Source organism: Stenella coeruleoalba, assembly GCF_951394435.1.
Source record: "Stenella coeruleoalba genome assembly, chromosome: 3".
Classification (NCBI taxonomy): domain Eukaryota; kingdom Metazoa; phylum Chordata; class Mammalia; order Artiodactyla; family Delphinidae; genus Stenella; species Stenella coeruleoalba.
Genome location: NC_137148.1, coordinates 70,774,874 through 70,799,087, shown reverse-complemented (window position 1 = coordinate 70,799,087; position 24,214 = coordinate 70,774,874). Strand labels below are relative to the sequence as shown.

General features: G+C 38.7%; 1 protein-coding gene across 1 annotated transcript; it reads left to right on the top strand.

Moving 5' to 3' along the window:
- Window positions 1-1,215: 1,215 nt before the first annotated feature.
- LOC307184854 (protein RER1-like) lies at window positions 1,216-24,214 on the top strand (the record flags this gene model as incomplete). The annotated part of the gene is made up of 2 exons (XM_079918629.1): window positions 1,216-1,417; window positions 23,296-24,214. The coding sequence occupies 2 exons, from the start codon at window positions 1,216-1,218 to the stop codon at window positions 24,003-24,005; spliced, it is 912 nt and encodes a 303-aa protein (XP_079774755.1). The 3' UTR covers window positions 24,006-24,214.

The following is a 24,214-nucleotide window of genomic DNA, read 5'->3' as shown; positions in this document are numbered from 1 at the left end:
GATAAGACACTGCAGTGAGAAACCGGTGAACCGCAAGGAAGAGCAGTCCCCACTCACCGCAACTAGAGAAAACTCACGTGCAGCAACGAAGACTCAACGCAGCCAAAAATAAATAAATAAAATAAATAAACTTATTAAAAAAAAAAGTTATGTGTTCAAATGAGTTGTATCTAGAAAAGACCTGAAAAGCTATTTTCTTTCCCATTAAATAATCTTTGATCATAAAACAGTTTAGAATTCTATAGGTGTTAGATAAAATCTAAAGATGATAAAAGATCAAAGATCTTATGGCAAAGAGGTAACAATACCACGATCAAAGTATGAGAGGGCAGGAAGATACCTGAAAATATTGTGGCCACAAAAGTCATATGGAGAAGCAGAAAAATAACCAAAAAAACCCAAAAAACTATCCAAGCTTATTTTAAACATTTTTAAGAATGTTCTGCAAAGGAGATGCACAAACTGTACCCAAGATCTCATCACCAAGATGGCCAAATTCAAAACTGCAGGGCAAATACAGAAATAAACATTAAATAATAAGTTCTCCTGTGAACTCTCCCTTCCTAGCTTGTTAGTTTTTTAAAAGTCATCAAACAGTTTATTCTGTTTTATAGAAACAAAATATCTAGATGAATTCCTGAAATTTCAACCATATTGACTAATATCAATATGTTGCAGAGATACAGAGATATCTCAGGTGCGATGCTCACCCTCCAGCTGTGCCTGGGCATACCATTTGTATTATGGACTAAAATGCAGAGCTAGCAGTACCCTGATTCCTAGGCTCAAAGAGTCATAATAATCCCCTTCCTTCTGGGTTCCATTGCTTGAGCCAGATTACTTTTCATACTGTTTCTTCATATACTTTGCAACATGATCACATTGCATTTTTCTTCAAAACTCTGGCAGATTGTTTGGGCTAGAGATAGATGGAGACAAGAGGCACCATCTGGTGCAAGATCTTTATTCCTTGTTAACACTACAGGAGTTCTGGTATTTTACATGGTTCAGGCAGTAGCAAAGATTTTTTTTTTTTTTTTTTTAATGTATAGCTTGAGAAGGTGTAAGATGGTCAAAGGGCCCTGGCACTGTTTGATCACATTACTGATTTCCTTGGTGTAGAGCTGGGTTTTTTGTTTTTGTTGTTGGGTTTTTTGTTTTTTTTTTTCCTTCGATTCAGACAACCAGTGGCATATGGTTTCATGATTCACAAAGATGGTCCTTGACTATAGATTTGACGATCTCAACATAACTTCCAGGCTTGCCAGAGCTGTGTTACAGCAGAGAGAGCAAATAGCTCATGATATTTCTCCTCTGATGAGTAAGCTCCAAAATCGCAGGTTTAAATTTGATCTGGGATTGAAAGAAAAGGAGCTATGTCCTCCCATGCCAGCATCCATGCTTTTCTTTGTCAGAGGTGAGTGTCTATTTTTGTACCATTGACCCACGGCTTCAGGGGCCAAAAACTCAAATAATGCCCAGGTGAATTCTGTTGATTCAGACTGAATACACACTTGCTCTTTTCTATACCTTTCTATTCTTCGGAATTCCAAGCGCTTCCTGAAATTTAGCTTTCGTTCTAAAAATCTGGTGACTGTTTAATAGAAAAAATTTTCACCTTCTATACACAATTAAAGTCAGTATTTTCTAACAGAATTAGCTAAGAGTTGGGAGCCAGGAGATTTGCCTGATGATGCTAAGCTAACTCACAGCTACCTTGTGAGGATAAGTGAAAAAATGAAGTGGAACGGTGTATTGGAAATAAACTAAAACACCAAAAAAAAAAAAAAAGTGGCTTGTACAAGTTAATCTTGACTGTATTTTAAAAATAAAGTTAAAGGAAGCCTTCACCTGTTGATCCCTGATTTCAGAAGCCTACTTGGAGTTACTGCTGTTGGAATGTGTTGTCAAAAATTTGAAGTATCTTTCCAATGAACACATTAATTCCACCTTAATCTCTGTGAGATGCTCTGCCATCACCCCGTACACCCATGGTCCTTATTCTCCTGTCTCCTCTCAGCTATTTCTGGTGCTTTTGTTAATCCCAAATTAAACCCTCACTTCTCTCTCATGCTTCCTCCAGATACTTTCTCACCTTTTTACATGGTTTTCAGGGCCCAGGAATTATGACTTTTTTCCTACTGAGCCCTTTGACCACTTGTCTGTCCCTGTCTTCCTCTACTCCCTCACTGAAAGCCTCCTTTCTTGATATCATGAAATGGTACAGATATCAGTGAATATGACTTGAAATAAAGAAGGAAAAGAAGAAATAACAGAACATATCTAAGAAAAAGGAGGGTGCTATGTTGAAGGAAGCAGATGTCAATACGACAGCAGATGGTGTAGATAAACTCGGTACTAGTATGGTCAACTTGTTGCATTTGCCACATGGTCGCAACTGCAAACCATGACATACAAAACTCAGAAGTATAAAAAGCTATGCAGGTGGTTATTCATTGATGCTCTGTAGTCAAGGGCTATGCCACAATCAATTCTTTCTATATTTGTCCAAGAGGCAGAGTACCTCACAACGTGTAGGTCATTCTGCTTAAATGCTAACGACTTGTGAGGAGCCTTATTTTTATGTTAACAGTAAACAATCTCCTCCAAAGTTCAAAGGAGAGATACAGGTATACTCCTCACACCTCTCAGACTCAATTTTGTAATAGGACACAGCTTCTTCTTAGACAGATGCCTCAAAAGAAAAAGTGAATGAATGTACATCACTCTGTCTTGATAAAGTAGAGAAAGCAGTGTCCCTGTGGCAGCTTATTTCTTCCTCACTCTGTGTGTTGGAGGTGAAACAGGAGGTGGAGTCCAGGGAGTGACCAACATCACTGTGCTTTAAATTGTAATAACTTTTGAAATCTGGACTTGGGAGATAAATCTGAAGCTAGGGACAAATTTAGGCTCCAGGTTGCTGTCAATAAATAGATCATCCCCAAATCTCCAATGGTTCCCAACTGAATATAAAATAAAGGCCACACTTATCAAACTGACATTTAGAGCTCTCCACAATCTGATAGCAACCTATCTTTCCAACATTTAAGCTGCTATTTTCATTCACTAACCCTCAGTTCCCTGTAGAAAAATCTATTCGCTGTTACTTAAAAACATTGTATGGATTCCAGGGGCTGCAATTTCGTTTACACGTATCCCTTTTTGAGACGGCTGCCTCACTTCTCAGTTTATCTGAACAACATCCTCCCTTTACATCCATCCTAAAGGCTCACGCTGTGTTCTCTTCCCAGTTGCTCTGGACCATGATGATTCCCTCTCTCTGCTGATCATCCAGAGAACTGATCTCTCACAATACTCATTAGGCTTTTATCGTGGGCTATCTTTGGTTACTAGTTAACACTTTTTCCCGCATGCCCCGTCCTCTCCACCAAATTCTTCTGTACCAGGTGCTGTGATTAAGTCCCAGAGTGTAAGTTCCTTGGAGGCAATCACTCATTTCTATGTGCAGCCTTCATAGGGCTTAGAAAAGGCACTCACAATGTCAATGGATCATTTTATTGAATTCCTGCATTTTAAATATAAGTGTATAATCGATGTTAAGTGTTTGACTCCAAATTTCTCCAACTGTAGAGACTTTTGCCACGTTGAGGCTGACTTTATAAAATCATATTCCGAGGCATTAATGTAAGCCTGAGATAACACCCTAAAATCAAAGATAGAAAAATACAGATTGAAAGCCTAAGAAGTAAAGTAGAGATAAAATAAAAAAGTTCCCTTAAAAATCTGCAGTAACGTGCTCTGGTTTTTAAGATTATCTTTTCAATATAACTAATAGTCTGACCATCAACACAGTACTACAAGAGACTTTTTTTTTTTTCGAAAACAAGAGGTCTGTAGGATTGACCCCATTGGGTATTGACAGCAAAAATAAAACATATAAACTAGATTGTGTTGAAAATACTGAGACAAACTTGGTCTGTATACTCTCAGCTAAGCTCTGAAAGAAGCACTCTTCTGAATAAGCTAGGACAATGGAGCATTCTAAAAAGAACTTGGGAAAGGAAATTAGGGAAGGTGACAGTGTCTAGAAAAATAAATGTAGTGACAAAGACAAATTTTACACCAGCTGCAGTGTGATTATATCTATATAGGACTACTGCACAAACTTTATGCCAAAGTAACCATTCCATTCAGCCAAACAATTGGAAATTCAGTCAGACAACGAAGTGGATTGACTTCACTCAGTTAATTGGCCAGTCAACTGAACTGATCGAATGTGCAGGCATTAAAAAACTTTGCTTGTAACTAAAGTGGCCTTAAAATTCAAAGAGTAAATAGCTGTAAAAAGCATATTCTAAGCTTAGAGTAACATACAAAATGTGGTGTCGCAGACCATCAGCTGTCCGCCAAAGACATGTGCTCCTCTCCATAGTGTAGAGTTGTTACTGGAAAGTGCCTATGCTGCCAGAAACTCCATTTCCCAGCGCCCTTGCATTTAGGTGGAACCATCTGACTAGTTCTCATCAAAAAAAAAAAAAAAAAAAAAAAAAAAGCCTAAGTGGTATGGGCTATTTGGGGGATGATTTCCTAAAATCTACTTGTGCCTTCACCATGATTCCTCTTCCCCTATCAGCCCAGGCACTTCTTTGCATGCTTTCACCATTGCTGCATATTGGTCCTTGTGGCTGGGAGAAATTTTGCCATAAGCTAAGAGTATTAGTCAGCTCAGGCTGCTATAACAAAAAAATACCATAGACTGGGTGGGTTAAACAAAGACATTTATTTTTCACAGTTCTGGAGGCTAGGAAGTCCAAGATCAAGGTGCCCACAGATTAAACTCTTGGCAAAGGTCTTCTTCCTGGCTTGCAGAAGTCGACCATCTTGCTGTATCTTCACATGGTGGAGACAGGAAGATCTAATGTCTCTTCCTCCTGTTATAAGGACACTAATCCCATCACAGGGGCTCCACCCTCATGACTTCATCTCAACCAAATCACCTCCCAAAAACCCCTAATAATACCTCCTACTACCATCGCATTGGGGGTTAGGACTTCAACATATGAATTTGCAGGGTTGGTGGAGGGACACAACCATTCAGTCCATAAGAGTAAGATTTCTACACCCAAATCTGATATTTATTCATTTCTATTTACCTATTCAAAGCTTGAAAAGAGGTTCAGAAAAGAGCCCAATTATTTGGGGAAAACTGGGACCACTGTCCATGCATTATAATTCAATATTTGATTATAATAAAAATAATGATGGTGATGATAATAAAAAGTGAACAGTTTTTTGTTTCTTTTTAAATAAGAGATTCTTTACAACAATTTGTTGAAATAAATATCATGTTCTAAAGGCTTTTCTTTTTAGTCTTTCAAGGGAAAAATAATTTCTTTCAATTAAAACCGAACTAGCCAAAGCTTAAGAAGTCTCTCTATAATTATGTTTAAGCCTGTTGCAATTTATTGCCCCCAAGGTATTCATTGGTAAGACCTCTAGGGCATTACTATAGCCATAGTGTTAAAGTTAACTGATTCAAACCACAGTCCATCCAAGTAAGCCCCCTGCAGAGCCCCTACTATTACTCAGTGCCAGGAACTACATTGTCTTCCTAACCATCTAATTTAGAATGAACTTAGATGAGCTCTTATCTGCACTGTAGTCTTGTGGAGCCAGAAATATTACCCAGAAGCTGGACCAGGAAAAATAGAAAGTAGGGTCCTGTGAAGTGCAAAGGCGTGAGACAAACCCTAAGTGTCCATAAGATCTTAGAAATGAAACACAGTTTACCTAACAGTCCTACAATTTCTTTCACTGTTAGCTAATTAGCATTTACAAAGTTAAATGAGAAGTAGCTTAAGCAAAAATCCCATTTAAAACAAACAAAAAAAATATTTAAGAACTACTTTTCCTTGCTTTGAACTGATTTTCCTTTTTCCCCTCAAGTTAGGCTGTTATTTGGGGTTTCCAAATATAATAGTGCTTCTGACCATTCTTAATTGCACCATAATGGGTGTTAAGCACAGGAGAGTGTGCAAACAGACTTGACTTTTCTAGTCTTTGACTGTTCCTTGCCTCTGGCCTCTGTCAGAGAGGCTTGCTAACTGCATCTCAGGGGAGCAATCACACGGCTTGACTCAGACTGTGGCTCTGACTATTGGGACTTCCTGAAGTCACAACCACTTTGACGTCCAGAACTGGGGCATGGCGTGTCTACTCTTCATAAAATCCAGAGATTGCAAGGGAAGTGTGAAATGCGAGAACTGATTAGGGATGCACCTTAAATGGTATCAAGGGACCCAGTTAGCAATGCAAAATATGAGATAATATAAACATAACATTCACTGCCAGTTGATCACTTATGTGAGCACCATGAAAAGCAAAACACAACAGAAAAAAAATTGGAGATGAGTAACAAATACAAGATTTCCTCCAAGATAATTCTGCATAAAAGTTCAGTTTCATGGGAAAAAATGCATAATAAAATGACGTGGAATGATATGCCAGAAACATTTGTTATGTCTATTTGTTTTCCTGGAACTTGCTTGGTATTAATCATTTGTAATGGGTATATCCAGTCTTCGTTATACATACACCCTTCCTTTCTTGCATTATTGATTGAGAGAATTTAAAGTTGGAAGATGCAATTATTTTGGCTGTATTTAACCTTCTGTGGCTACAAAGAATGATTCCATTTTCACTAGTAGGAAGCCAAAGTAATTTTAATTCAGGAATTTCTCTTTTAATTATTAGTTTTTAAAGAACACAGCATTATACCTAGCAGAGGGTCCCTTTCTTCCTCAGTATTCTGGTGTAGCTACTCTCCTGTCAGCCTAGACTTTCAGAGAGAAGAGGAAAAATCTTCATAAAAGCCTTGGCCTAATTAACAAGAATGAACTAGATTTTATGATGAACAATTTATAGGCAGTTAATAGAGCTCATACACGGTAGCCAGGAGCTAGATAATTTATCATAAAAGGAATCTCAGCTACACTTCTAATCCTCATTCTCTTGATACTACAACCAACTGCATTCACAATTGCTACTTTTATAAGCTTTGATTTACTGACAAATGATGCTGCATTTTATAGGGTCATAATGAGACTTATAAATGCAGTAAATTCTTGTATCTCTGCCCATATGCTTCATATTCTTTGCCAAACAATTTACTCTTCTGCATTGTTATCTCTAGATAAAAATAATTTTTCAAAGATCTCCTAAGGATTCTTCATACTAGCACAAATGAGAATAAAAAAATAGCAAATTGTTTATTAACCATCCTAAGTATTTGTTGAAAAGAAACTGATTTATCCCTAAAAGAACAATGCAGCTATTGTAATGAGTTTTGAAAGAGTAATACTTTTCAAAATTACAAATAAGATAAAAAAGCTAATATCCAAATGTAATTTCTTAAAGAACAGAATTTAAAGTAGGTGAGACCCAGGAAATCATATTGTCTCTTCCCACTTGGTGTCTTACTGCTGTTTCTGTTTTAAAGTTATAGCAAAATACAGCACACTGGGTGGACAGAACTGGGTGACTGTATATATAGTGCCATCAGATCAGCTACATTTCATTTATCCATTGATCTACAGAGGGGTTCCTGAAGTCCTCAAATTACATAACACTTCCTCCAGGAAGGCTCCCCTGACTATTGGTATCCCTTTTATATGCCTTCTTACCATCCTATTCTTCCTCTTACCACAAAAACAAATACTGCTGGGTTGTGACAAACTCTACTGCCTAATTAGCATTCCATCCCCTCATTGACCATGAGCTCCAGGACAGTGAGGACCACCATTTTCTCACTCTGGAGTTGAACACAATGCCTGGGACATATTGCATTTGTAACTGAATGATATTCTTGGTTTCCAGAGCCTGTTAATGTAAGCGAGAATAAATCATTCAAGTTGTATGAATCAGCAATAAATTTGGTCACTGAAAATGACAGTGAATAAGTGTGTATTTTAAAAAGCTGAAGAGTCAAAAGTCATGACTTTCTCTACTTCTTTCTTATGACCAGCATTATAAGTATTTTTAAACATTATGCTCCGTTTAGATGTTCCGCATTTTAAAAGGGACATGTTACAATAAAAAAAGGTGATAGTAAAAACAGTAAAAATAAGAAATGACTAGAATAGAAATCCAGGGGAGAAGGTCAGAGAAATATGATTGTTTGACCTGAAACAGATGTGCTAAATATTACATTAATCAAGGTCTCTGGGGACACAAAGGAACTGCTGCCCATTTCTTGAAGGGACAGAGCCAGGGCCCATTGCAAAGGTGTTTAGGCCCCCATAAGTAACAGCTTCCTGACCTAAGAGGCTAGGAGATGTGAGATTATGTGTCTGTGGGTCCACTCAACAGACCATTTTTCAAATGATTAGGGATTTAGTTCTGCCTGCCAGACAACCAGTTTTTGTATAGCTGCTCAAATTACAGGCACATGGTCAATCTTAGTTTATCAACGATTCCCAAATATCAAATATACCTCTCTTTCAACCAGGGTTTCTCATCTCCTATTGAGAAGTTATAAAGACAGGTTCTCTTATTTTTTACAGCAAGACATTTTTCTAGTAGAAAAAAAAGGGAAATGATCTTTTTTCCTCTCAGATTCACCCTATCACTACAGAGAAGCTGAGGCTCAAACAGATGTCTCAGAAGTCAAACCCATAGCTGCCACATCGCCCACAAAAAGATAGCGTCCTCAGCTCACTCTGAATGGCTAGTAGGAGAATACAGCTGAAAATCTGTTAATTCCTTGACACCTTTGCCGATGTAGTCCCTGTCATAGACATGCAGGGACCCCAGTGCAGGCCATGCAGAGACCCCAATGCAGGCCATGCCCCTGGCCATGTCTGCTGAGTTTCCCAGCCCAGCAGGGCCTTGCCAGCCCATGATACCTAGGAGAGACGGAACCAACAATTCTTCTGCCCTGAGTCAAAATAAAGCTTAAAATCCTATCTTTTATGATTCCTAATGTCAACTAAAAATAACAGAGGTGGTTAGTTCAGACCTAAGATTCACCTTGGAGATTTTTTCTAATCGTACATATCCCCCAAAGTGTCTTTTTTCCAAATGGAATTGGTCACTGACATGTGGATGTGCTCCTAATAGCAAAATAAAAATATTCCCTGCCTGAAGCATTATAATAAAGTTGTCTTTTTCCATTTCATTGTCTCAGAACATTTAATCAATTGACATGACATCTGGGGCAGGTCAAAAGGAGCCGCCTCTATTAATTTATAATTGCAATAGTCAACTCATTGATGGCCTTCTCATTACTTTAGCTTATTTTTATCAGTTTCAGCTTTTAAAATGTTTTTAAACTGTAAACTTTCTTGGGAGTCAAGGATAAAAACCCATACCCTTTTTAATCCTGTGTTCCCATTTTTTAAAAAAATCCAGCCGCAAGGAAAATTCTGAAGTGGACACACGTGTCTGCAAAATAGCTGGCTTCCCATTTAGGAAGGTTTCCTATTGCTTACCTAATTTTAAGAGCCTAAGATCTTCCTCCTACCAAAGTCTCATCTAAGTTTTACATTAAATGAAATTTTGAAAGTGTATTTAATTCTTCTAAGATAAAACCAGGTACATAGTAGAAGCCCCAAATTTATAGCCACCTTCTTTTTCCAGCTCAGGAAAAGACCTATTAAGAGTTATTTCCAAATGCATGAGAACATTAATCAATAATTTTCTTCTACCTGCAGTATTGTCTCTTCTCTAGTTATAAAATAAAAGCCATGTCTCCTTACTAAAGAAGGAGTGTGTGTGTGTGTGTGTGTGTGTGTGTGTGTGTGTGTGTGTGTGTTTGCCTGAGAAGTGGGAGAGGAAGAAGCGGAATGAAAGAAATACAAATACTTCCTAGGATGCTGAATGGCACAAAGTAAGCAGTTGCCTCATTCTGCCTACAAATCTGCCCTTTTGTTCTCCCCACTCCCTCCTCCATGACCCCCAGCTCCCAGCCCCTCCAACCCCCCACCAACCTGACTCCTGGGCAGGAGCCAGCTTCCCTGTCTTTATCTTCCTGAGTTTACAAGAGGATTCTGATGACCCTATCTCAATTCTGGCAGCAGAGAGCTAAGTACTTTACTGACAAGACAAGGCTTGTCCCAGGCAGACAATGGGAAGTAGATAACTGTTAAAAATGCTTAATTCCAAACATGGGAATGAATTAGCTGAATCGCTTTGGTAATGATTTTCCTCACTAACAAATACCAGGAGGAAAAGCATTCCTTAGCACAGTGGTGTGTACATGACAACTGGTTGGGTTCATTTACTTAACATACTTTGTATAAATTGTGATAAATAGTCTACACTTTTCCTGATATTGTCTCCATCTTATTGTGAATTTCAAGTCTTAAACAATGGCTGTGTTTTAAATATTTGAGAACATATCAGACAGGTACCCTCCACCCTATTACCAAAAATATTACAAATACTAGCTAACTTGGGGAATCTGCATCCCATATTTGTTCCCCACGAAGCTTATAAAATGTCTGTGCATATTTGCATTGGCATGCAAACTTTCTTGCTGAACGTAAGTATACTCACAAAGCCGCTGTCACTCTCTTATTTGTGCAGCCAGAAAGTCTGTTAGAACAAGGGCTAAACTGCATGCACAGTTCAGGGCATCTTTGAATGGCACACCCTCTCTACAGAATGTGGGCCACTCATCTAGACATCCTAGTATTTTGACATAAGCCCTGTCAGATAGAAGATTCCATGCTACCAGATACACCTCTTTTGAAAATGTCATCCAGTGTAGAAATTGATTTTCTGCCTCAAATGCAGCTGCTGTTCTGAGAAACCTCCTATCTTATTAAAAGTGTCCTTGTTCCACCTCTATCTAGACATAGGGCACATGATGAAATTGACATATTTGTAGGAATGCAAAATTCTCACTGATTCATTCATTCAACAACTGTATACAAATCACTGTTCTAGATGCTGGAGATGTGGCAGTGAACAAGATGGCGAAGCTCCCTGCTCCCATGGAACTCCTTTCTATGATTTCAAATAGTGTATTATTATGAAAAAATAATATGAAACAGGGTAATTTGCTAGAGAAAGATTATTTTCGATAGAACAGTCAAAGAAGACCTCTCCCAAGGCTGTGATATTTGAGCAAATCATACACAATTACAGATATTAAATAACCTAGTAGAAAGGACACAGGATTTGGAGACAGAAGACTCAAGTGTTAATTTCTTAAAAGTTTTTAGGCAAGTTCCTGAAAGCCTTCTACCTTTTAGCACAGAATTGGTATCCCACTGGGGACATCTCTCATTCTCCCTAAAAGGGTTGAGCCTAGTTCAACCTGATGAGCTTTTCCATTATGATATTTATATTATGACTAAAACCCACTACATCCATCTTTTTGAATACGAAGACTCTAAATCAATGGTTCTCAACCCTGAATGAACAATAAGTTGAAATCCTAACCCCGCTGGCATTGTTTTAAATGCTGAAGTAAATAATGTAGGACAAATTAGTAGAAAGGATTCAGAGGCACAATATACAAGCAGCTAAGAAAAGGGGGCAGGGTGGGGTTTTTCAGGATTGGTGAGTCTAATGTCTCTGGATGCTCCGCTGCCTTAGAGAAAACCAGCTGATAGAAGCGAAAATTTGTGAAGCAATTCAACACTTTCATAGCAGATTTATCGCAGGTGATTAGCATTAGATATCTGTATCAGGGCAGAAAAAAAATCCATGATAATATCATCAAGCAACATTCGAATCAGAGGTGATGTATGTGTTTGTGGTGTTACCACATTTGTTACCACATTTTTTTTTCAAATTATGCAACAGAAATCACACTCTCTTGAGGTTAAATACTGCCCTACTCTCTTCAAAAGATTTTAAATTTCACACCTCCACCCACATATTAAATTAGTAGTCCAAACCAGATGGAGGTTAGTGTTTTAGGTTATAATGACTATCTGGAGAAAGTCCTTCCTTGCACTGCCCGTACCTATCACTTTTACCTTTAGGCTTATTCGTGCTTTGCTTGATTTCTGACGTTAAAGTGCATTTAAATGCTTCTAAGTCTTACTCTGACTATACAATTTTCCATACCATGGCCATGTGAAGTGGCTCAAAAATAGTTTTGTGATAGGTCATTAGGAAGAACCAAGAGAGAATTCTGAGATGAATGGGAAGCATTTTAATAAACAAACACATTCAAGAGCCAGCACCTTTTCTCATGGTCCTTTCTATCACCCCCACCAAGTATACATTTCTTCTTTCTATTCACATTTTACCCAATTTTCAGGGCTGAACTCTACCCTCATCTCCTTTCTCCCTCTACCAGCCTTCTAGAATGCATAGTTTTTGATGTATATGTACCATTGACTTGTCATCCCTCTGTTTTTGTATTTGATTGATTTAACTGAAGTATAAGTCCCTTCAAGATAAAAAAACATACCTTACATTGTTGTCTCTTAATAGCTTCTAAGTAGTTAGACTAGAATCAGGCAACAAATGGAACTACTTTTGAAGAAGACTTCTTGCCTAGCGCTAGAGCTTGACCTGAATCATGTATTCAGAAAGAAATAGCAGAATAGACCCACTAAGCATATTCCTGGTTAGAAACCAGTAGTTTTAGAGACAGGAGGAAAGATCTCAGAATCTGAAGGCAGAGCTAGATTTGGAAGTTAGTTCAATCACTCCTCTGTAAAATGGGCTCACAGAATTCCAATAGGAATAAAGGTAATATGTGTAAAGCAGCTATACAGTGACTAGCATACAGTAAGTGCTTGGTAAATAATAGCTGTTATTATGATGGTCCAGTATTGCTTGAATAAAAAGACTTCTAATATATTTTTGCCTGCGAATCCTGGATGAAATGAGACATAAAAAATTGTAGGCAAAATTAAAATTTGTGAGAAAGATTAACTGGGTCCCACTGAGCACTTGCCTCCAAGTGAAATTTGGTTCAGTGTAGGAAGAGGACTACTCTTTGACTTCTCTCTTATCCCAGAAATGCATCTTCTTTCCTTCCTTTAACATCTTACAAAGCGTTAAAGCTTCCATGTTCTAGAAATTACAACAATCTGGTACAAAGGAAAGAGCCCAGGATCTGAAACAAGCATATGTGGGTTCTGGTCTCATTGGAAGAAAGTAAGCAAATATCTTAGCCTCTGCACCTTGTTTTGATCCAATGTAAAATGGGCATACTGACTCCCCAACGCTCTTGAGAAAATCAAGATGGTTTCTAAAACATCGATAACTTGGAGTTGATCAGCCAAACAATTCAGTAATCAAATTAAAAAAAAAATCAGTGGATACTGCATTGGTACTTACCATTTACCATAAGCAAAGAACCATGAAAGACACAAAAGAAATCGGAGCCAGAGAACCCAATCAAGAAGAACTAGTCACCAATGAGACTGCAATTCACTTAAACAGGGCACAAAACTAAATGAACATAGTGCCCACTGTGAAAACACAGAACATTCTGTATAGAGTGATGATACACAGAGCTTGATCATTAACCTCCCAGGGCTATCACTCAAAGCCCACCTCAACAGAGCTCTAATCCACCTCTGAAAGCTTCATTTCTCAAGTCTTGCTTGGGAACTGCTTCAGCCAAGTGGAAACACAAGCTATCCCCAAACACGTGCTGAACTTTCCCTCTGTTTGCTCATGCTCTTTCTTTGCACATCTAATCACTCGGCTACCCAGAATTTTTCGCCCTTTTTAAATCTCTTCCATTCATTACCACACATCCTAACGGTCACTTTCTCCATGAAGCCTTCCTAAGTCTTCAAATTACATATTCATTTTCCACTTTTGAAACCCCCATTTCATTTTGTTAGTGGCAGTCTGTACAGTCTACTTATGCATTATCTTTTCCCTCTTGGATTATAAGAGAGAAAACTTAACCTCCTTCACCTTGTATCACCAACAACTTGTTCATAGTAGGTATTAACTAACTTTTTGAAAATTATATTTACTAATGGAACCTGATGGAGGTGCTTATAAATCATGCAATCTTAATCTTGATTTGAACAAAACAACTCCATGTTACCTCATTCATTTACTCCTTAAATAGGTATTGGCGCCTATGATATGTATGCTTATGGGATACATGCAGGGAAACAGCTGATTGCGGAAGCAGATGATAGGGCTTTCCTAGAAGAAGTACAGGATGGGATGCCTGGGGGTGGGGAGGAGATACAAACTCATTCCTTAACGCTTTCCAGTGGACATTTAATGACTAAAAGAAAGAGTTTTCTCAATAGGTGATCCATGCATCAGAAAGCTGGCTTTGACACCAACCCTCTCTCTCCAAAGAGGGTGGGAGCATAAAGATTCAAGTTCAGCCGGACAAGAGCCACGGAGCAAAGGCAAGAAGAAGACCCTTCCCTCTCTGCGTATTGAACTTGTAGTCCTTATCAGAGGAAAATATTGGGAAGATTGATAAATATTTCCATTACCCTAATAAAACTTCATGTTACATACAAGCTATTATTATCACAATTATATCTTTTTCTCACTTTTTAAAAATCGATTCAGAACAATTGAATCTTAGAAATGGTAGTGTTGAAATACGGCAAACATCTTCCTTGCAGCAGCAATAAACTTGACGCTGAAGCCTAATGTTTTTTGTATATTCCTTCTCTATTTCTCCTTTTGGATTATAGATTATGAAAGAGGGATTTTATGCAGCAGTTGGTGACAAAATATATTTCTTACTAATGTGTAATATTTGCTACATTAATAATTTTATGGCTTTAATTATTGATGCAAACTTAATTGTGCCCCATGTCCCTTTTTCTTGCAGCTCAATAAAAACTATATATTTCTTTAATTAGGCTTCATTTGAAGACTAGAAGACAATGCAGGGGTGGTTTCTTGCTAATTCACCCATCTATAGCCAGGGAAAAAACGGAATTAGTGTCTTCAGTGTAGTTTAGCAAGAAAAAATATCTAACTGTTCTGAAAGTGTGACTTTCCTTTGCACAGTTAACCTCACCCAGAGGCCAGGAATATATAGGCAACTGAAAGCGGACACTGCAACAGGGGATGATATTCTCCCCTTCCTGGCTCTGGGGAGAAATTTCATTGATTTTAGTAGAGATGGAAAGGAAAAATTGGGGTCACCTACATGGTTATCATACTGTCTTCCCTCTTTATATTCTCGACCTTACTCGAAATCTAATCTTAGTCTTTCCTGCTTGATTCCAACATTTTGTTGTGGTAGTCCACTTACAATCACCAGGAGTATTACAGTCACTTTATTCTGTGTCCAAACGTTTCAAAACAACTACCAGAAAGCCTGGATGGAAGGAAACTAGCATTTGCTAAGCATCTGGTCTGGGTTATACAAGGTGCTTTCAATCAATTATTGCTTTAATCTCCAGGGGTCACAATCGCAAATGCCAACAAGTTCAAAAATGAAGAGAGCAGATAGGGCTTGAGAAACAAGGAGCCCTCGGAGCTCCATCTTTCATTTTCCACTTTGATAAAGAAGTGAGTTCAGAAAAAAAAAAAATGTTTAAGAATAACATTTGTAACATTCTGTGAGAATAACAGTAGAGCAATGATTGCAGATGATACTCCATCTCAGTGTCAGGTGGACATCAGGAGAGACAGGACTGGCCAACTGGAAGGCTTACATCCTATCTCAGTGAGATTCTCAACTCTGGCCCACCACTGCCATGCTGAGAGCTCTTCTAAATTTTTAAGTGAAGCTTAAAAGCTTCATTCTTAACTATATTCATTTTCTAGTGTTACATGAAAGATTACCACAAATTTAGTAGCCTAAAACAATACAAATTCATTACCTCACTGTTCTCCTAACTCAGGAGGTTGAACTGAAGTTGGCTGGGTCCTGTGCTCAGGTGTCACCTGGCAAAACTCGAGGTGTTGGCAGGCGCTATAATCACATCTGTGACTCTAGAGTCCTCTTCCAAACTCACTGACTGATAGTATAATTTGTTTTCTTGTGGTTGTATAACCAACAACCCTATTTTCTTGCTGGCTTTTAGGGACTATTCTCAGTTTCTAGCGGCTACCCTCGCATCCTGGCCCTGTAGCCTCCTCCACAGACCCTCTCACCACATAGAAAGCTTACTTCTTCAAGCTTAGCAGGAGAATCTAATGCTTCAAATCTCTCTTACCTCTTTTAGAAGCTCACCTGAGTAGGTCAGGTTCATCCAGGATTATCTATCTCCCTCTTGATTAGGTCAAAGTGAAATAACTAGTGACCTTAACTACATCTGCATAATCCCTTCTGCCCTATAATGTAACATACTCATCAGAGTAACATACATCTTTTTCCCAAGTCTCCTTCCTACTCAAGTTGGAGGGGATTAACACAAAACAGGGAGGGGGATCTTGGTGGCCATCTTGGAATTCTGCCTACCTTGCCCTTTTCTCAAGCTTCCCACAGAAATATAGCACTCTTAAAAAATGAGCTGCTGAATAGCCATGAATACTTTAACTTCCTTTCATTTTCTACAGCTGCTTTGACCTCTTGGCACTATCTTATCACATTATCTGATTGGTCCAATGCCCATCTATATTCAGTGCCTGTCTCTAGTTTTAAAATTTCAGTGTTGGAGCTTTTTCCTGCCGTTTGATAAGCATAATAAATAGTTGTCACAAATGAAATTTGCACAAAAGCAGACTGTGATGTCAATAGCAGGTATAGTTTTTGTAACTGTAATGTAGGTTGATTCTTGAAATCCTAAATTTATCATTAGTACACTCTATTCAGAGAGAGTTACTCTCTTGATATACATAAAAAATTCAAACTTCAAAGCATTTTAGAAAATGACAGGCATCTGAAAGTCCCATTTTTATTCTAATGAAAATATATATCTTTTACCAAGAAGTTAAGATTTCTCACAAAATGTAAAGGGACTTAAAAAAAATAAGGGTGCTAAAAAGTGTTATTATTCTCAGCAAGACAACTCATAACCATGTTGATTTAGGAAAATCTTCAAGGATTTACTGAGGCAATTGTAAGGTAAACTCAGTTCTCACAATGAAAGGAAAATGCTTTGATAAGTTTTCTGGGGTTTCCTTTCAGCTTACTTGCTTCTTTGCCTATAAAAATATTTTATATCATTTTTAAGGGCAAGCTATAAGCAATATTTATGTTCAGAGAAGAAATCCATCTATCGGAATTCAGATTTAATTTTAAAAACAGGTAAACAATTCTATGAACAAAGTCAGTGAATTCAGATTTAATTTTAAAAACAGGTAAACAATTCTATGAACAAAGTCAGTGATTTCCCCAGGTACTTTTTGAAAATAAATAAAAACAAATCAGCTCTCGTTGTCTCATTTGTTGTTTGAACACTAAACAGCAAGACACTGGGATTTCTGAGAGCAGTTGTATTATTTTAGACTTTACAAATCTATACAATAATTCATGATTTAGAAAAGAACTGTTGGGTTATCTAGCTAGTCTTTTTTAAGAGTAGCAGTTAAAACAAACAATCAGCTCACTTCATGCATGGAAGAGAATTCTTCAAACTCTTCCCCTTAAACAAATCTTCAATCAGTTAAATGACAACATTGTTCAAAAGAGAAGTATTTTATACTTCTCCAGCTCTTATTGATGAATCTCTCATTCTCAATTTTAAAATTTGTGTGTCAACTAAATGCCTGTAAGTGGATTGACATACTTTTTATAGTACATATATTAACTAGATCAATTCAATCAAATGCCAATATTTCACCCTATCTGATTTTCAACACAGCATGTTGGTAAATACTTATAGAAAAATGTTTCTGTATATACTGTTTCCAGCTTGAGAAGATTAATATGGTTATACAAATGTAAGCCTAATTTGGAACATTTCCAGACACTTTTTGATTGTGCCAAGGGTGATTTTTGAAAAATTTGTAAAGGGTTTCCCAAGTGGCGCAGTGGTTGAGAGTCCGCCTGCCGATGCAGGGGACATGGGTTCGAGCCCCGGTCCGGGAAGATCCCACATGCCGCGGAGCAGCTGGGCCCGTGAGCCATGGCCGCTGGGCCTGCGCGTCCGGAGCCTGTGCTCCGCAACAGGAGAGGCCACAGCAGTGAGAGGCCCGCGTACCGAATAAAAAAAAAAAAAGAAAAATCTGTGATAAGTTTATTGTGGTCATTTGGTAAAAAATAATAATTTCAAAAGACTAGAGAAAAGATAAAATTATTAATAGAAAAAAGCTCATTTTAAAAGCACATTCTTATTGATTTTTATTATATTTAAAAATAAAAGCAAAGCCAGCTTTAGCTCCTGATCTACCTCTTCATTCCTATTGAGTGAATAGAGAAATTTCTACATGGTATAATTTGAGAAGCACTGAGCACCTTCAACTGGCCTTGCTTAATCCCGGTGACTAAGACTTCAAGACTTAACTTTAAAGGCACTGGCAACCACCATTTAAAGGCAGAAGTTATCTAGCGGGGGTAATGAGTAAAGTCATTATCACATAAGATTAGTTCTGAAAGATAAATTGTGGCCTTCTAATGAGTCCCTAGCAAAATAGGAGCAGTCGGATTTAAAGAGGATAGGAAAAAGAAAAGGCATCTACTAAAACACTCCAGCCATAATGATGATCCAGTGAATATCTGTGGAGTTGAATCAACTTGAACAGAGAGCAACAGACTTTACCTCTGGGACCCTGTCAAAAGGTAACGCTTTGTAGCTGAATCTCAAGGGAAAGTTTGAGGCCCAGGGGAAAGAAAGGAAATGAACAGAGGCTGCAAAAAGAGGTAAGGAGAGTACCCATATCCACGTTGGGATACTTGAAACAAAGTAGAGGTGAGGAAACAGGAGATGTTGTATAAATACTACCCAGAGATATGCCTCTCTTTCCACAAGTATAAAATTCAATCTTGTTATATAGTTGATAATTCATTTTAGAAACCCATGGAGGTTAAACTGACACCTAGAATTCTTTACAGAAATTTTTCACATATCTAGGTAGCTTGTAAGTATAATTTTCATATCATGTAAATAAAACAGAATAACAAAACTTCCCTTTTGTATCATGAATCCATGGGACAATTTAGCTATTGGCATTAGCTAAAAAATAGAGCTATTGGTTAGCGACTTGAACAATCACCACCAAGTATAAGATTAAGCCAATTTTGCACTTTTCAGTGAATTCAAATCTGCAATATGGTCCTAATGGCAGAATGTATCTTTGGTTTCACTGTCTGGTCCTTCTACCTAAGATAACATAGATTCCAAAGTTTAATTTTATACTTATAACCATTAGCATTTATTTTTCTCCAACAGGGTATCAATAAGTTTCTGCCAGTGAACTGGCAAAATCATGACTCTTCTTAATTTATTTTTTGCCTCTCAATAATTTTGCAACCCAGCTCTGTTTCTAGGAGCTCTGCTTTTACTTCTTGGGAGAGAAAACAAATTTGTTTGCACAATGCAACAAGATCTAGGGATCTGTAACATGAGAAACTGAGCAATTGTTTCAATATATCCACCAGTAGTTTTCAGAGGGTAGGATCATACAACTGTATTTAATCAGAAGAACTTATCACAGAAGCTTGGGATACAAATGTCAAGACATTGCATATGATGAAGTGTTGCCTGTTAGTATCCAGGATATCCGGAGTTCAAAGGGAAGATCCACTAGAAAAGGCTTCCCAGAAAAGTCAGGGGCTTCTGAATAACAGTTCAAATATGTCTACTCCTTACTTGAATGACTGATCATACTTCCTTGATTCAAGATACCCATTTTTCACAACTATGGTTTTCAAAATCAGGAAGCAACTTTTAATCAAGGAACACTTTTAATATTGTGATTTTTTTTCCTTTTTTTGGAAACTTATTATTTAATCAATGGTGAATCTAATGATCAGTGGTTCTTTAAACTCAAGAAAATAGGTATTCCAACAAATAGATACAAGATCAAGAATAAGAAGAGTAAAAACTTATGAGAGGACCAATATTTGCCCTGATATGTAAAACCTCAGCAAATGAAGAAAAACAGAAAAGGAAAAATTCTGTACTGTGGTAGGGATCTTTGCTATTAGACACTAGATCTATGTTTAAAAGGATGTGGAATGCTTCTCCAGCCTAAATTTGGTATCCTTGTGGGGGAGAGAATTCACTTGTTATTTATAAGTGCACTGTGTGTGTGTGTGTGTGTGTGTGTGTGTGTGTGTGTGTGTGTGTGTGTGTGTGTGTGTGTGTGTGTGTGTGTTTGCGTGTGTGTGGTTTCCAAGTAATTCAAAGCACACTAGAGACCTTAACACCCTACCTACAAAACGACAATTATTGTTTTCATGAAAGATAAATGATTACATTTAAGAGTGGTGCTAGCAAAAGAAATTTTTTTCATTGAAAAGTTATAGTTTGACCTGTTTTGACACATTAAGGGGAGGCTTCCACTCTGAAATTTTTTCTTAACTCATGAGTCAATCAAGTAGTTCTGAGACTGTAATTGAGCATTTTGTCAATACAAGGAGACTTAAAGATTATCTAGAACACTTAGCTCATTTCACAAACAAGAAAAATGAAGTCCAGAGTCATTTGCTTTGTCCAAGGTTGCCTAATTAATTAGTGCCAAAACCATGGGTAGAACCCAGTACTTCTTTTTGCCAGTGTAATGCTTTTTTTCAGTGGAGAAGGGTATCTCCTTCCATAAACATGATAAAATACTGTGGTTCTGGGAGGCTTTGCCAGAACCTACAAATTGAGCCCAGGTCTCAGAGAAGTTCTGAGAAAGCACAGCTCAGTTCTACCACAATATTTCAAGTGGTTCTCTGTACTTCTCTGGCCACTCTGCAGAGATATAACGTCTATAGGATTTTTGTAGTGGACCTGGGAATGCTTGCATTCAAACAGTATTTTAAGTGGTCGAGGAAGTCTTTAATAAGTTAGAATCATGCATCATTTTGAGAATTGGAAGAGTTCTGTGCAATACATTTCATTTTATTCCCTCAATTTATAGAGGAGGAAGATAACATCTGGGAAAGTAACATGGCCTATCACATGCTGATGGGTGCAGGGTCAGGACTGGAACACAAATTTCCTTGTTCACTGCTTTTTCATGACACCACACAGCTTTACCATGAATTATGCCCAGGAAATGGAAAGATGCAAAGGTGAAATAACCAAAGACAGCTTTCTATGAGAGATTTCTCAAGCAAATGATGAAATTGGTGATATTTGTCCTCAGGCCTGGCTAATTCCCTATCCTTGTCCGTCTCAGTGGCCAGTGTCCTCCCTCATGGGTTCTCCCCTCTCTTGCTATCAAAATATACTTTTTAGGAAAGGTTTCACAAGCTATCTTATATATTCTTAGCAACTGTGTTTGGTAGGCATTAGTATTAACATTGCCATTTTAAGATGTGAAAGTGAAAGGTGCCTGAGGATTGAGTTACTTCTCCCTGGCTCTACAGTTTTGTAAGTGGCAAGCAAGGATTCAAGTCCACAAGTGTCAGGATTTTAGCACTTTTCTTTAAACATTGCTAATTCAGCACTGTATCTAGAACACAGTATGTGCACAATAAATGTAAGCTACATGAAAATAAAGGAGCAAGGAAGGAAGGAGGGAGGGAGGGAGGGAGGGAGGGAGAAGAGACCTATTCAGACTAAGTTGTGATGAACAGCATTTGAACTTGCTATCTTTCTGTTTGCATGTGAACGGGAAACGAAATCTTAAACTGAAGAAATAAATTGGAATTTCAGGCATCTTCCAGCAGGGTGAGAAATTTGGCAGAAGAAGATAAAGGTGGCCTAAAATTCCATGTTGGCCTTTTCAGAGCTTAGCAGTTACAAACTCGTGATAAAATAGTTCTATGATTATTTCAGAGAGGACTTTTCATGATGCAGGAAAATTATCAACCCTGTTTCTGCCCAAATACCACAGGCAGAATATTCCATGAAGTCCAGGGGTGGTTCCTTCCCTCAGTTTCCAAACAGTTAGTTCAGAGAGCATCAAATGCCAGAGGTGGATAGTCACAAAAGTTGGTTTAAAATGTCCTGGTCAGTGGTTGCCCAGTGGAGACCAGGGCGGGCAAACCTAGAGCCAGAATGCAGGTTTCAGAGATTTCATTTGCAATATCTTTGGGTTAATTCCCTAGATTTGGCTAAGGCTTTTAGGTTCTGCGAAGCGTTTGCAGGGAGGCCTAGCCATGGAGTCAAGCCCTGTTCCTGGAGACTTCATCAAGTTCCTCCCCGTTCATGGTTCTGTCTGTATGAGGTGACACAGGAGGGGAGGGAGAGGTAGGACCAGAATACACAAGCTCACAGGGGAGGGAAAAGGAGGAGGACCGGCACATTCTTTTAAGTTAATTCAAGTGAGTCATTCAAGGACCCAAAGGTCTGAAGGCCTCCTGGATGATTCTAATGTCATTTTCTGCATCTTCTTAGATTACCTATGGTCCATCATCTAAGAGTCAAAGAGCCAGGTTCAAGGCTCTGCAGAATTTCACTACTGATCAAATGGTCTTGGACAAATCACTATATTTGTACCTCAACTTCTCACTTATATTGATGACGATTAATAGTTGTGTGACCCACCTCACTTGATGGATGTAAAGAAAAAAAAGCCTTTTATATTGTAAAATATTCTGTAGCTGTGATTGTTATCATTGCTTTATAATATGAATGTGCTACTGTACTGTTTGGCCTTTGTTACTTCTTTTTTTTTCCCTAAACTGTGATACTTGGAGGGCACACCTTACTAGTGACAAGTCAGAGTGGCTTATCCCAGTGACATATCCTAATGCCTCCTTATGTGTAACATTAGTTGCAAAGACCACTGCTATATAAATAGAATCATACCTTCTACCTATTTCAAGTAGATGCCATCAAACAAAGGTAGAACATACCTACACATGAATGCATAAGTTTCAAAACCTCACGATAGGACATACATATATTTTTTAATAAAATATTTTCTAGGAAAAAAGTTTAAAACAGTAGAATACATAATGTCAGCAATTTCTACCTTAGAACTACTCAATATATAAGATATATCAAGGATTAAGAAAAACAGGGGCTTCCTTGGTGGCACAGTGGTTAAGAATCCGCCCGCCAATGCGGGGGACACGGGTTCGAGCCCTGGTCCAGGAAGATCCCACATGCCGCAGAGCAACTAAGCCCGTGCGCCACAACTACTGAGCCTGCACTCTAGAGCCCGCGAGCCACAACTACTGAGCCTGCGTGCCACAACTACTGAAGCCTGCGTGCCTAGAGGCTGTGCTCTGCAACAGGAGAGGCCACCACAGTGAGAAGCCCGTGCACCGCAACGGAGAGTAGCCCCCGCTCGCCGCAACTAGAGAAAGCCCGCGCCCAGCAACGAAAGCCCAACACAGCCAAAAATAAATAAATAAAATTTATTAAAAAAGAAAAACAGAACTTCCAGGTGCTCGGCTGCCTCTTCCCGGACCGAGCAAAGCGCCCACGTGGCCGCCACCTGCGTCCTCCTTCCCACGGCCCTCGGGAGACCGCGCTTGGTGGCAGTGGACCGCCAGCAGCTCCGAAGGTGACAGTGTGGGAGATTCCGTCCGTGGGAAACCTTCCGTGGTGTACAGATTTTTCACAAGTCTCGGACAGGTCTATCGGGCCTGGCTGGACAAGTCTACTCCATACACGGTTGTGCGATGGGTGGTGACGCTGGGCCTGAGCTTCATCTACGTGATCCGAGTTTACCTGCTGCCAGGTTGGTACATCGTGACCTATGCCTTGGGAATCCACCATCTAAATCTCCTTATAGCTTTCCTTTCTCCAAAAGTGGATCCTTCCTTAATGGAAGATTCAGACGATGGCCCCTCGTTACCAACCAAACAGAATGAGGAGTTCCAGTCCTCTATTCGAAGGCTCCCAGAGTTTAAATCCTGGCACACGGTGACCAAGGACATCCTGGTGGCCATGGTTTGCACCTTCTTTGAGGCATTCCACGTCCCAGTGTTCTGTCCCATCCTGGTGATGTACTTCGTCATGCTCTTCTGTATCACGATGAAGAGGCAGATAGAGCACATGATCGAGTACCGGTACATCCTGTTCACGCACGGCAAGAAGACATACAAGGGAAAGGAGGACACGGGCAAGACATTTGCCAGCTAGACGCGGCCGCCCTCCGCGGGCCCTGGACGGCCACAAGTTGCTGTGATGGCGCCTTCTTTCCTCACATAAAGTAGTTGATTACAAGGGAGTTATTTTCTTTTTAAAAAGGAGCTTCAATTATTTGTAACTGAGATATCAGGCTCTTGAAGAAACTTACATTTAAACAGAATCGTGTTGATTTGTTTTCCAGTGCCGGTCAGGCGACCAGA